The sequence below is a fragment of the Panicum virgatum genome, chromosome 1N (genome assembly GCF_016808335.1).
Source record: "Panicum virgatum strain AP13 chromosome 1N, P.virgatum_v5, whole genome shotgun sequence".
NCBI classification, from domain to species: domain Eukaryota; kingdom Viridiplantae; phylum Streptophyta; class Magnoliopsida; order Poales; family Poaceae; genus Panicum; species Panicum virgatum.
In genome coordinates, this window is record NC_053145.1 from 57,191,553 (window position 1) to 57,204,869 (window position 13,317).

The 13,317-nt window shown below is 44.2% G+C and overlaps 1 protein-coding gene across 1 annotated transcript; it reads right to left on the reverse strand.

Annotated features, from left to right (window-relative positions):
* Nucleotides 1-1,559: 1,559 nt before the first annotated feature.
* LOC120656915 (uncharacterized protein At1g51745-like) lies at nucleotides 1,560-8,245 on the reverse strand. Its single transcript, XM_039935145.1, has 4 exons — nucleotides 7,549-8,245; nucleotides 5,839-6,068; nucleotides 5,052-5,726; nucleotides 1,560-3,604 (listed from the first exon to the last, which is right to left on the reverse strand). Exons 1-4 carry the CDS (start codon nucleotides 7,761-7,763, stop codon nucleotides 2,250-2,252), a joined length of 2,475 nt encoding a protein of 824 aa, XP_039791079.1. The 5' UTR covers nucleotides 7,764-8,245; the 3' UTR covers nucleotides 1,560-2,249.
* Nucleotides 8,246-13,317: the final 5,072 nt, after the last annotated feature.

Consider the following 13,317-nt stretch of genomic DNA (forward strand, 5'->3'; position numbering starts at 1 on the left):
TATAATTAGAAAGGAAAAAATTAGAAAGGAAAAGAAAAAATAAAGTAATTGATACCAGTCACATCACGTATGCAACTGGTATGAGAATATGAATTCCAACCAAGGCTGGACGAAAAACTCGTAACTCGCTAGCTCGCTCGACTCGCTCGTCAGTGGCTCGGCTCGAGCTCGACTCATTTTATAATGAGCCAACTCGTTTTATAACAAGTCAGCTCGTTTTATAATGAGTCAACTCGAACTGGCTCGCGAGCCATAACGAGTCAAGATAAATAACAAATATTATATGAATTACTCGAATTGATCAACGGATAATGATTGATCATGATCATGAATGATAACATACTTATATTTTTCATTATAAAATTCACATATATTTTATTTATTTCACTTTTAATATGCATGTGATGTATTTTTTATGGATTTACGGTTACCATCTCTATGTAAATATTTTTTAGGCACCGGCTCGCGAGCCAAAGGAACTAGCTCGAGCCACTAACGAGTTGAGCCGAGCTACCTTTCTGGCTCGTTTGTAAACACAGCCCAAGAGTGCCATGAAAGCAGCGTGTCTGGTATTTTCAAAAAAGAAAGCAGCGTGCCAGCGTGTCTGTGATTCAGAATGTCAGGCCCTGTTTAGTTCCCACCCCGTAAACACAAAAACGCAAAATTTTACGAAAGAATCTTACTTATTTGAAGTACTAAATGAAGTCTATTTATAAATTTTTTTGCATGTATGGGCTGTAAATCACGAGACAAATCTAATGAGCCTACTTAATCCATGATTTGTAACAGTGATGCTACAGTACCCATCCGCTAATTATTGATTAATTATGGATTAATTAGCATCATTAGATTCGTCTCGCGGTTACAACACATCTGTGCAAAAAGTTTTATAAATAAACTTCATTTAGTACTTCAAATTAGCAAGGTTCCGTCGCAAATTTTTTTTCGTTTACAGCATCATGGAACTAAACAGGGCCTCAGTACCGGATTCTAGTGAGAAATTCTACTGAGAAACAACAGCTTTGTTCCTATTTCTCCCAGAAACCACAAACCAGAGAAGCAAACTAGGGAAAATGTAACCCAGAAACTAGCATGTCAACATTTTCCGTATTGAGCGGAGTGCAGTTCACGATTTTTCTCATGAACTTACAAATATCAAAAGTCATCATATCCCCTACTCGTGGTTAGGCCAGCTGGAGTTAGTATTAGCAGTAATAATTTCCAATTTTCCATGTTGGTAGCTGCCGATGCACGCACCAGAGGATATTGCGGGCTTGCGGCACGAATCAAGGCAACCGCCAGTTCACAACGGTTTTCCAGTCGATAAATTTTGAAACCTCGCTCCAACAAACACAGGTTAAAATCTGTCATACAGAATTCAACCACCATTTATTGCAATCAAAACTTAAATAGTACTTCCTCCACTCCAAATTTAGTCGTTTTAGCTTTTATAGTTGCAAATGCATCTAGAAAATCAAAATGATTAATAATAACTATGAATGGAAGAAGTATTTCACTGTCTGCTTTTCCATCAAGATAAGATACAAATCGGGGAAATGTTGACTCAAAACAGGTAGTTGCTTCATAGTTCATATCAACATGACAGTGAAAATGTGGAATAATCTTTTGTTGACTATGGAGGAAATTTCACATGGACGACTAGACTGTTACATCATTTGGATTTTTGAATACTTGCCTGCTATATTACATCGAACTACATACATGCTTCTAAACATACAGTTGAATCAACTACTTCTCAACAACAAATAACCGACAGATCAGGATATAATTGAGGCATTATACACGACATCAGGAAACCTATGACCTATAGACTATATATATAATGATGCAAATGTTTTACCTAAATTGACACCTAAAATGCTGATGTTAGACTTTACAGGAGACAGCTGTGCCGAAACCAAAAGACATGGTCACTAGATGCTAGTTACACAAAAGAATGCCCCTTCCTTTCATGGAATCGATGCCTCAGCTTCTAAACTGCTGTGAAGCATTCATGATTTCAGTCTCCAGTCAGAAATACACAAGCGTTATTGATCTTTACATGTAGTCACCACTGCTGATAAGAGATCAGCTGTTCCAAGTTATCATGAAGCAACCATATCAATCTGACTCTTCACAGGTGTTACCAGATGATTGAATGGTCCGCCTCTTCAATTAATAGGAACGTACATGAAACTTGCAGGTCTACGGCTGGCAACACCAACCGTATGTAGTATCACACTTGAAGCCTATGGTGGATCCCGCATTGAGGGACTAGGCATTCTAACACGGTGAGCAACAGATAGAGGTGGCCTGCCAACTGCTTCCAATATCCTAGTGAACACAACCTTTGCTGGGACACATGTCACTAGAGGAACTGCTCCTCCTGGCCCTGATCTGATTAAACCACCAAATATGTCATTGCGCCAATGTGCCTTTGTTTGGCTACCTTCTCCATGATGTTTTTTCCCAGTGGAAATGGAAGACAGGGCTCTAACTTTCTGGCTCGAGAGGTGTGTTTTTTTGGAAGATTTCTTGTGGGACTTAGCTGACGACCTCCTAGCATTTGAACTGCTTTTCTTACTCGTCTTAACCTGGTGATTTGAAGAAGATGAGTACTTTCTTAAGGTTGGTTTCATCTCCCAGTGAGAATAAGCAAGGCCACCATCATTATCACCATCCAACAATGCTCCTGATGGATTTGAACGGGGAACTCTTTGCATGGCAGTCCTCCTGCCTGTTGGCCAAGCAGGTGGAGCAGCTGTGCTCTCTTGGATACTACTATCACTGCAGAATACAAGATGATCTGTGGAACCATCTTCAAGTATTTCAATTTGAATAGGGTGTCCAACAATTGCTTTGCCATTCAGTCTGCTCATTAAGGAGACAAGAGGGACATGCTCTCCTTGGTAGCTGGCCTGAACTTTCAGGTCAACATCAAACAACATTGGTCCCATGCCACCAAAACGCGAAGTGAACTTTCTTTGGTAAAATGTAGGTCCATCCCAATATTCATTCCGATCAACTCGATATACTTGATCAGCATCCTTCTTTAGGGGAGAAAGATTTGAAGAGCCATTCTCGTAGTCATTAAAGTAACTATAGCTCCGATTAAGATCTCTAGTGGTTCTCAAGGATGAATGATATTTTTTACCATGGTACAGGTTAACCTCTGAATGGCTTGTGTCCTCGAATAAATCAGTTTCCTCAGAATCATAATTGGGCTCCTCTTTAACTTGGTAAAAACTTTGCCCAAGAAACTGGTCACCAGAGGTTTGCATACTTTCTTTTCTGGGTTTTCCACCATTTGTCTTATGCAAAGGCCCTTTTAATGAACTATTGTATTTATTTAACCAGGTATTTCCATCTGTCATATCCACCAATCTCTTCGCTGCAGTACGGCTGTTGCGTTTACCTTTCATATGCCACTGGGAGACGCCTAGCTCAGAAGAACCATCTTCTTCCTCTAATTCATTCAACTGGGGCATATAAGTAGAATAAGTGGTCTCGTTGTCATCATAATCAACATGCCTGAACTTGTCAGAAGCTGGAATCGAGTAAGGATCAGGAGCACGTGACTCTGTAGGTAGAATCACATTCGCAGCTGCCAAAAGATTTCCATATCAAAAGTCATCAAACAAGGAAAAGATTGAGATCTCTTCAGAAAACTAGGATGCAAGAACTTGTACTAGTAACGTAATATGAATTTCAGCACTAAAGGCCTATGGCAAAACAGAAGGTATAACGAAGGTAACATCAAAATAATGATGGCTTTCTGGCAATTCTTTTGTTATCGAATCAGGCTCCAGGGTTGCTCCCAGTTCCTTGTTTTGCATGATTTTTGTCGAAGTTATATTAACTCAGCTATATTCTGATTGTGACATAAGAGCATCTCCAGCAGATTATTATCTCCCGTACCCTATATATTTTCTCTCTCTGTCACCAATAATACTTTTTACATTTTTGGTGGCAGTATTGTAACAGATTACTCAAAGGATAGGGTGGAGGGAGGAATCCCCCAACATTTGATCAAGAGGGAGGTGTGTATTGGCGATCACCAAAAATTTTTTGTTGTTGGCGATGGAATTGAGTCTGCTGGAGCACCTATTACCAAAAGGACAGGTTTTTGGTATTGGGGAGGGGGATGAGTAAACTGCTGGAGATGCTCTAAGACCAGAAGGAAAAAAGAGCATGCAAGGCAAGATTGCAGAAATAGTAAGGAGCAATAATCTACAAGTTAGACCTCTAACCTACAAGTTTCAGAAACGCCAACTTTTAAGTGATGGATTACTTTGAGAAAATGCTAATGATCCAGAATATACTTAATGACTAATTATTGCATTACTTAAAAAATAATTATTGCATCTTTCCGAGTCTCATAATACTATAGAAGTATGACCCCTTGTAATTGATCCCTCCACCTTATACCAATAATATTTTAACCGGTCAAGGGCATCATATCGCTCATACCTACAGTTGTTCTTGATTTTTTTACATATTTACCTCATAAAACCGAATCAATTATTCATCAACATCATCCAACACAGCCTTCCCCATGGTTTGAACAAATGATCACAACTACATGTAGAAAATAATTATAGCAATTAAGTTCTTCGTCACCCTTAACCCTGTGCATGTATATACTTACAAATAATCAAGTAGTCAAAAGGGGTCAAATGGTCAATCATGCTATGTATAAGTAATTCAAGAATGTAATCTGAGGCATGTTTGCGTGAAGTGAAAGCTTCGAACATGTTTTATACGAGGAAATGAAATGCCTACCATCAAAAGTTACAAAAGCCATGTGAGCCAAACACCTGCCTTGCCATGTTTAAGAAGGGATATGTTTAAAATGACTCCCAACTGCAACGTGTAATTTCAATCCTTACTATCGATATTTGCATCACTAAAGCAGTATGTGATGCAAATACTAATGTTTTGGTATGTCGTCCCATGCTATAAACCAGCATTTTTTTATAGTGAAACATGAATTCACATTCAAACTTCATAGAAAGCATTGGAAAGAAGAGAAGTGAGGTATATACACATACTTTGCAAAAGTTCAGCATCATCTTCAGTCTCACTCTCTGAGCATTCCCTCTCTGAAGACTCGGTTATTTGTTTTTCAACAAAGTCAGAAGAAGTATGCTCCTCAGAAAAATAACCAGGCTGATGATAGCTTTCATTCTCAAAATCAACTCCTGTAGAAGCCATTTGTACAGAAGGTAAATCACTATGACTTTGAGTTTCACCAGAATCACTAGCCAAATATGTATATTTAGTTCTTCTGGACCGAGAGGTGGCAAGTGATGGATTATTCTCCCCAATTAACAAAGCCCCGTAATCATCATTTTGCTGAAAATGATGAGGCAATTTTTCACTGCTCTGCAAAACTTGAGCAAGGGGTCGGCGTCTATCAGATTTTGAAACAAGAGAGTCTTCAAAATCACTTCCGTCCGACCTATTCTTCTTCACAATTGTACTTCTCTCGCTCTCTAAAGTTGCACCTCCCTGAGAATGTCTCAAATGGGAGAAATCACCCATGTGATTACTTACAACATTTCCTTGTGCAAGGAATTCCGAAATGTTTCTCTTTGAACCAGCATGTAGAAAACATTGACCTGCTTCTTTCTTTACTTCAGGAGGAACAGACACATCTTTACGTTTCTTGCTCTTTTTGCTCTTGTAGCGAGTACTTCCAAGGTCTTTGCGGTGTTTAGTGCAAGCTGCATTCCATGAAGATAGCAGATTTTTAGATGCAGCGCACTTGAAGGTCAAGCATAATGTATAAGTAACAACCTAAACAAGAACACTGTACTGTCATCTTAGAGAACTTACCAGAGATGTTAACATGTGGTCCAGGCCGGAAACCTTGAGTCTGATACTTCGATGCAAGCTGCTTCCTCTCCAATTCAAGAGCATGAAGAATAGCATCCTCTCTCCGTGCGTACTTTTCTCTTTTCTTCACAAGAGTCCCTTGAGTTGCCTCTGCCTTCTCAATACAGGCATCAAACTCCCCACACCTAAATGCTTTAACACGCTTCGATTTCTCAAGGTTATACCAGTCCCTAAGAAGCAAAAGGGTAATAAGTAAATACAAAAGGAATAATATGTGAGGAACTTCAATTTTCAGATTATGCCAGGTAGTTAGCACCAGTAAAAAGGGGCTTGAAGGAATGAAAAGTATCCAAGGAATCATCTCTCGTTAGTGTTCCACATGCCAGAATCATCACCTATAATCAAATAGTATTATTCCTGGTACTATATTTCTATTTCATATTACTACCATCTTTTATCATTTGTGTGAAGTTGGTTTTCATCTCTAGTCTACCCCAACTTGCTTGGGGTTAATGTTTTGTTGTTGTTATGGTTTTGAATGAAACGGAACTGAAAATGGAAGAACAATTGGAAGAAGTCTTAAAGATATGCATAACTTAGCTGACAAGCATTGTAGAAAACAGATCTGCCAGAAAGGAAGTTTTGGAGGTATAAAATTAGAGGTAATAATGTGATCTTTATAATAACGGAGAAAAGGAAAAAAATAGTGACCTCTTGAATCATTAACACCTAAACACCTCACAGATAATAATTCTACATTATTATCTTTTTTAAATGCATTTATCGGGACTATATCTGCCATATATTCCAAAAGATATCACATGAAAGAATCCACACAAGAGCAAAATCATGAACGGCGTCTTCCTCAAACTAGTGTATGTGTCTTTTACTCTTCCTTGAATACTCATCCAATCAGGATATCAAAAGCAATCTACTATATTTTTTTATCTATCCTGTCTCACAAAACAAGATACAGACCTACATGGGAAAGTATCATTCTACAATATGTCTATCAACAAATTTAGAAGCTTAGAATATTGCACAAGAGCAAGTACTATAAACATTGTAATCTTATCTACAAGCCGTTTCAGTTCCATGAGAAAACAACTCTATGTGCTACATAACATCTGCACAAACAAAGTACTGTAATCAAGATGTTATAGCAGCCCTAGAATACATACACCCAGTAATTTCAGTTCTTCAGAAAGCATGGGATACAAAGCAACCACAATTCCATATTCTAGATGTGCCCTATTGTTTCCACTGCATATCATGAATTATAATTGTTTTCCACTTCTAAAACTTCCATAAATCAAACTGTTTCCACTACATATCCAACCAAAGGATACCATGAAACCACCCGTAAAAGTTTTCCAAGAAAGAAAGAAAAAAGAACAATTAACAGATTCAAAGATATAAAGGAAGTAGAGTCGCTATATATTCTACGAACAGCAGCTCTAATTTTTCCAAAGCGTATGACAATAAGGTACATAAGAAATAAACTAGTGATCAGGCTGACTACAAACAAAGGAAGATCATATGTCCTGGTGCACCCCCATTCTCTTTGGCAACCCAAGTTCGTTAAAAGAAATAACTCAGCATCTCAAATGGATCAGAAATAACAGGAAGTCTGAAATGTAAATGTAGCACAGCCCTCCGGGGCAAAAACAAAATAAAAAAACTAAAGGCAAACAGGGACTGGAAGTTTACACGCTTGCGTCCTCCCGGCCGAGGAGCTTGACCGGCGTTCCGGACCTCGGGGACATGATCTGCGACGGCGGGAGCTCCTCGGGGCCCAGGATCCTGCCGGGCCACCACGACCCGTTCCTCCGCCGCACCCACACGATGGTCCCCGGCGAGGTATCCCCGACGCCGCAGCAGCCCCCATCCCCGTCCGCTCCTACCTCCACCGAGCTCCCCACCATGCCGCCTCCCACCAAACCCTAACCGCCGGCCGGCCGGCCCGCCCGCCTCACCCCGCTTCGAGAAGCTCCCCTCCCCCTCGAGATCTGGCAACCATTCAACTCACGGTGGGTGCCGGCATCCAGAGGCGCACCCTCCCCGGCGGCGCCCCCACGCGACTTTTGCCGCCGAGATCACGCTCGCCGCGGCGCTCGCTCGTCCCTGCCTCCGGGAGCTTCTAGAAGCTTCTTCTCCTCCGGGGCTCCCAGAGCCCCCTTCCTCCTTGTACTGCTCCTTCTTCTCCCTCCGCCCCCGCCGGCGCGGGGGGTAGGGGCCTCCGCGGAGTCTCCGGCTCGCTGCCGGCGAAGCGGTCGGTTCCGGCGCGGGCGGCCCCCGGAATATTATTTCCCTCTCTTTTGTGAAGGAAAAAAAGGCGTGAAATAGAAAGGTTTTCTTTTCTTTCGGGGGCAGTTTGGCTCCTGGTTTCGGGTGGTCCGGTCCGCGTGTGAGAGAGAAACAGAGGGGGCGAGGAAATGCCAGAGGGGGCGGGCGGACCGGCGCGGAGGGAAATGGGAAGGTAACCGACGGGCCGGCGCGAGCCCTGTGGCCGGAAGGAAACGTGTGGGCCGAGCCGGGGCGGGCGGGCGTGCTCGCCCGACCGCGGCGCTCGACAGGGGCAGACAGCCCACGTGGGTGACGGCGTGAGAGGAGGAGCGTCACGGCTTGTCTCTTCCCGTTTCGCAGCTCGACTGCTGGTATACACACGTACGAATTACTACAATACTGCTCGTATGATCGGTGTACCAAAAAAAAGATTATTGGTTGTGGACACACAGTGTACTGATGTCGAATGCATATATGTATCATCAATTCGTCAATAGATTTGGCTGCTAACAAAGTTTTAATTTTACTGTAGCTAATAGTCTAGCACTAGAATTATCTAAGTGAGATCGGTGTTTTTGAGTTTTCACCTCCTTTTTTAAGTCGTGTTACTAAGTATCACCATGTAAAACTTTCGCAAAAAAAAAGTACCACCATGTAAAACCCTCGCGGGTGCTATAATTCCAAAGGGCAAGGTGCATGAATCAGAGTAGCTATCGGATTTTAACACTTATTGAAGTTATTTGAAAGTGAAAAATAATATACTTTGCTATGTTTTTTTTTGAAAGATCCTAAACCTTTCGGTTCAGCGTATATTGATAAGGACAAGAGAATTGACTCTTTTTATAGGTAAATCGAATCCAAAAACTGCACAATGTACTACAAAATCTACCACTACAACGCCTACAGCTAGCAACACCAGCCGCTTGGATTGGGACATCAACAGGAACTCACTCGATTTTGGCTGGTTGGATTGGGACCTCGAACCGAGCCACCACAACCTACACTCCGCCCTGTCGGATTGGAACATCGACACGAGCTACCACAATCTACACTCCGCCCGGTCGGATTGGGACATCGACACGAGCTACCACAATCTACACTCCGCCCGATCGGATTGGGACATCGACACGAGCCACCACAACCCTAAAGAACAGAGAAATGAAGAAAAAAAGAAAAAAAAGCCCTTTCGGAAGCCGCCAACGCCGAGGGAGCCTCCATGCCAAAAAAAACCCGACACAACTGACATGGGAAACCGACGCCCATGGCCACAGACATGAGTTATGTCAGAGCTGGAGATGCTCGACAGCGCCTTCAAAAAAGTTATGATGCCAATGGCGTCATCGACGCCGTCCCATGGAGGGATAGATTTTCACCCGCATCGACACCACGGTGAAAAGAGACGGCCGACGTCACCAGCCCCACCACCATGGTGTAGCTAGTTAACCATCGCATGGTCGCAGCCAATGACGCCACCACGGCGACGCCGGAAAACGCTCGAACAAATCGCTCTCGGCACACACCACCACGGCGGTGCCAACACACCTGAAGCGTCCCCTCATAAGAGGTGACTCAAATGTGATACAAATATCAGTCTCAGGAGGCTGATAACACATTTATTATATCAGATGGTACATCACCATACAACTCTACGCGGTAATGGGCAATGAAGCGCCACTATCGCGAGGACAACAACTAAAACCCAAACAAGAACGTGAACCACGACGAGGTCATCAGAGTCTTGCGCCATACAAAGCTTCCTGCGGGTGACCCTAACCATAGACAAGGTTGGGTGCAGAACGGAACCCCTACTCAACGTCCTCGGGGATAAAGTCTGGATCTTCCTCTGTAAAAATTTAGCAAGGGTGAGTACATATGTACTCAGCAAGTCCAACGACACCCACGGAAGGGGTATAACAGAATATATGCACATGATAAATCATGGATAAAGTTAGGGTTTAATTTGCGGAAAGCTAATTTTTATGCATGAGTTTATTTCGAAACAAGGTTTTTCTTAAAACAAATCTTTAGTAACTGAGTGGGGTTGATCCTACACAAAGGATCCAAGTTTTAAATTACTACCGGACTCCTCATCCGCCGTAGCACACGACACACCTGCCGGACACTTTTTCAAAACAACTCACGCCAACCCATCCATTCCCAGAAGAAATACTAGTTGTGTGACCAAACCGTAACTTGCCTAGTACCGTGGGCACGACTATTCGAATAGGTTTTAACTCTGCAGAGGTGTGCAACTTTACCCACAAGTGGGGCACTACAGCATGATCATCTTAGTGTCGGTGCAGATTCCAACAAAGCCATTACCACCTTAGCTAGACCTGACTAGCCAACACGGAATCCACCAAGGGGTCATTGACCTATTACCGAAGTTTAACCGGGGCATAAGTCACCACGATTTTATCCCTTCTCCTTGATCACTCGTTGCTCTCAGCTCTCCTGATGGCTATCAGACTAACTAGTGGGGTTTATGCTAAGCTGTTGCCACATACAATGGTCGAGTGATTTGCATGATAATTGAGTTAGGTAAGATGGCACATCAACTCGGTCCTTAATTGTGACAAGATGGATATCTCCCAACCTTGCTCAACCACACAAGTACGAGCACACCCTTTGGCGTCCCACACAGGAATCACCATCCATCTCATCTAAACATGTCTTTCGTTTATTTTCCAAAAATCACATTCTTCCCATTTTGATACTCACGCTTTTCTTTGTTTTGAAAATGTTTTGTAATAATATTTGAAGTGCAATGAGTAACCGGGTCCTAAGCGTTCTAGCCAAGTTTTTTTTTCCGACCGGTTGACCCAAACCGCCGGCCACCGGTTCCGGTTTACCGGACCGGTTGGACCGGTAACCGGTTTATACCGGCCAAACTCAAAATTGAATTCAAATGTTCCCGTTGAAACGGTCAGTACCGGTTAGCCGGCCGGTTTGACCGGTTTATCGGCCGGTTAGACCGGTTTACCGGCCAGTTTGACTGGTAACCGGTCGGTTTGGCTGGTAACCGGTCAAATTCAAATTTTTTTCTTTTTTGGTTTAAATTCAAATGCCCGCAAAGTATACTAAATAAATATTTGTATAACATATTTTAATCTAAATGAACCCTCCAACCCTCTTTTATACTACTTTTACATTGTATTTTTATACTTTTGTATGCACGTTTTTTTTGTTTAACTTCAAATCCCCTCAAACTATACTAAATGAACAAATTTTTGAGAAAATTTGACACCATTAGATTCGTCGCACCTTGAAGTATTTTTAGGATTTTTTTTGGGAATTTTTCATTTTTTGAATTTAAATTTAAATTTTGAATTTGGGCCGGTTTGGTACCGGTCCAAACCGGAACCGGTCCGGACCGGTTTGACCAGTAACTGGTCAAACCGAACCGGTCCGGACCGGTTTGACCGGTAACCGGTTTGACCGGTTTGCGGACCGGTTCCCACCGGTTAGGTGAACCCTGGTTCTAGCAGGGTTTATCATCCAAACATAGTAAATCATATTCAGAGACAAACCTAGGTTATCAAGGAATGGTCAAAGCAATCAAGGAGTGGCTATCCAACCGTGTTTTAGCAGCAAAACAATATGCAGTTTTGAAAACGGGCCAATAGGTTGTGTTTATAAAATTGGGACAAAATATGCCTCAAAGGATGAGATTGAACTTGTCGTTCGCAAAGCCTTCCGGGAAGTCCTGATCGAGGTACTGTCCTTCGGGTTTAGGGTCGCAGTACTGGTCCTCGCACACTTGCTCGTGGTACTGTTTGCCGACGGATTCTTCCTCATTCACACCGTGATCTACAGCGCACACAAACAAGCACACAATAAAAAAAATAAGGGTTTTACCGTTGAGCTCGAATCGGGAAAAATTAAGATAGGAAGATAGGAAGAATATTTTCGGAAGGTTTTCTAATGGTACAGCTGAAATTATATTGGAAATGGCATGGTCGAGTTTCAGGTCAATCAGAGGGTGTTTGGCGCATGAAATGATAAGCTCGGGAAGTGCTTAAGGGCCAATTAAAGGGGCAAGGGCCTTTCTGCAACTATTATTGGGAGGAAAGGGACTTGATTGTAATTTCTAGAAATATTTGGGCTACTCTGGAAAGGGCATTGTGACATCCCAGAAAAATTTATTAATTAAATCACGCGCTAAGTTATTTTCAAAATTTATTTTTCATCGTTGAGCTCAAACCCTAATTCCTTCCCAGAGTTTTCCGCCGTCCCGACACCCAACTTCATTCATCGTTCCACCCTTTTTCCGCTGACCGTACTTCTCTCTTTTTCCTCGCCGCTGTCCCATCCCGCGCCGCTCGACCGCCGGTCGGCCACGCGTGACCGATCGCCGCGGTCGGCGCCGACGCGCCTCCCCCTTTCTCTTTTTACTCTCCCCTTTTCTTTTTCTTTTTTTTTCTTTTTCCCATTTTCTTTTCTTTTCTCCATTTTTCTTTTTCTTCTTCCCTTCCTCCCTTCTTCTCTCTCCTTCCTCTCTCCTTCCCCGCACAGTCTGCCACCACGTGCTCCACCCACGCCGCCTCGCACCCTGCTCCCCCTCGCGCGCACGCCCACGCTCGGCACCACCCGCGCAAGCCCGCGTGCTCCACCCCGGCCTCCCCTCCCTGGTCGAGCGACGCGCCACGCCAAGCCGGCCCGTGCGCACGCGTGCGCGTGCACGCGCTCGCCGTGCCATGGCACACAGAGCCGCACTTGCCCACGGCACCGGCCGCCCGCGCGCAGCCGTGCCAAGCCAACTCCCCGCGCGCACGCACTGCCACCGCCCTTCCCCGCTCGCCCGTGCACCGCGTGCCGCACCGCCCGCCGCGCCGCTCGTCGTCAGGATGGCCGCGCGCAGCATCCCGCCCTCGCCGCTCGCGCCATCACCCCTGTGCCCGCACAGCATCTCCCCCACGTGCTCGACGATGCCCTCGACGCCATCGCTGCACGCCGTGTCACAACACAAGCGGACGGCCGAACGCCATTAATATTGCTCCGCGCCATTCGCCGGCCTCCACCTACACCCGGACTCACCACCGCCTCTCCTCAGCTATAAAGCGACCCCCCCCCCGCACCGCTCCTTCGCCCCACGACCACCTCCGCCACCTCCAGCACCTCTCTCCTGGCCCGCAGCGCCGCTGCCGCACACACTACAGCACGCCGCCGCCGCTCCCGTCGCCCCGCTTCTTC

Coding starts and splice junctions, on each gene's coding strand:
- LOC120656915 (XM_039935145.1), bottom strand. CDS start 7,763: ATGGTGGGGAGCTCGGTGGAGGTAGGAGCGGACGGGGATGGGGGCTGC. Junction 5,727..5,838: donor ACCACATGTTAACATCTCTG/GTAAGTTCTCTA, acceptor CATGGAATGCAG/CTTGCACTAAACACCGCAAA. Junction 3,605..5,051: donor TGATGCTGAACTTTTGCAAA/GTATGTGTATAT, acceptor ATCTTTTGGCAG/CTGCGAATGTGATTCTACCT.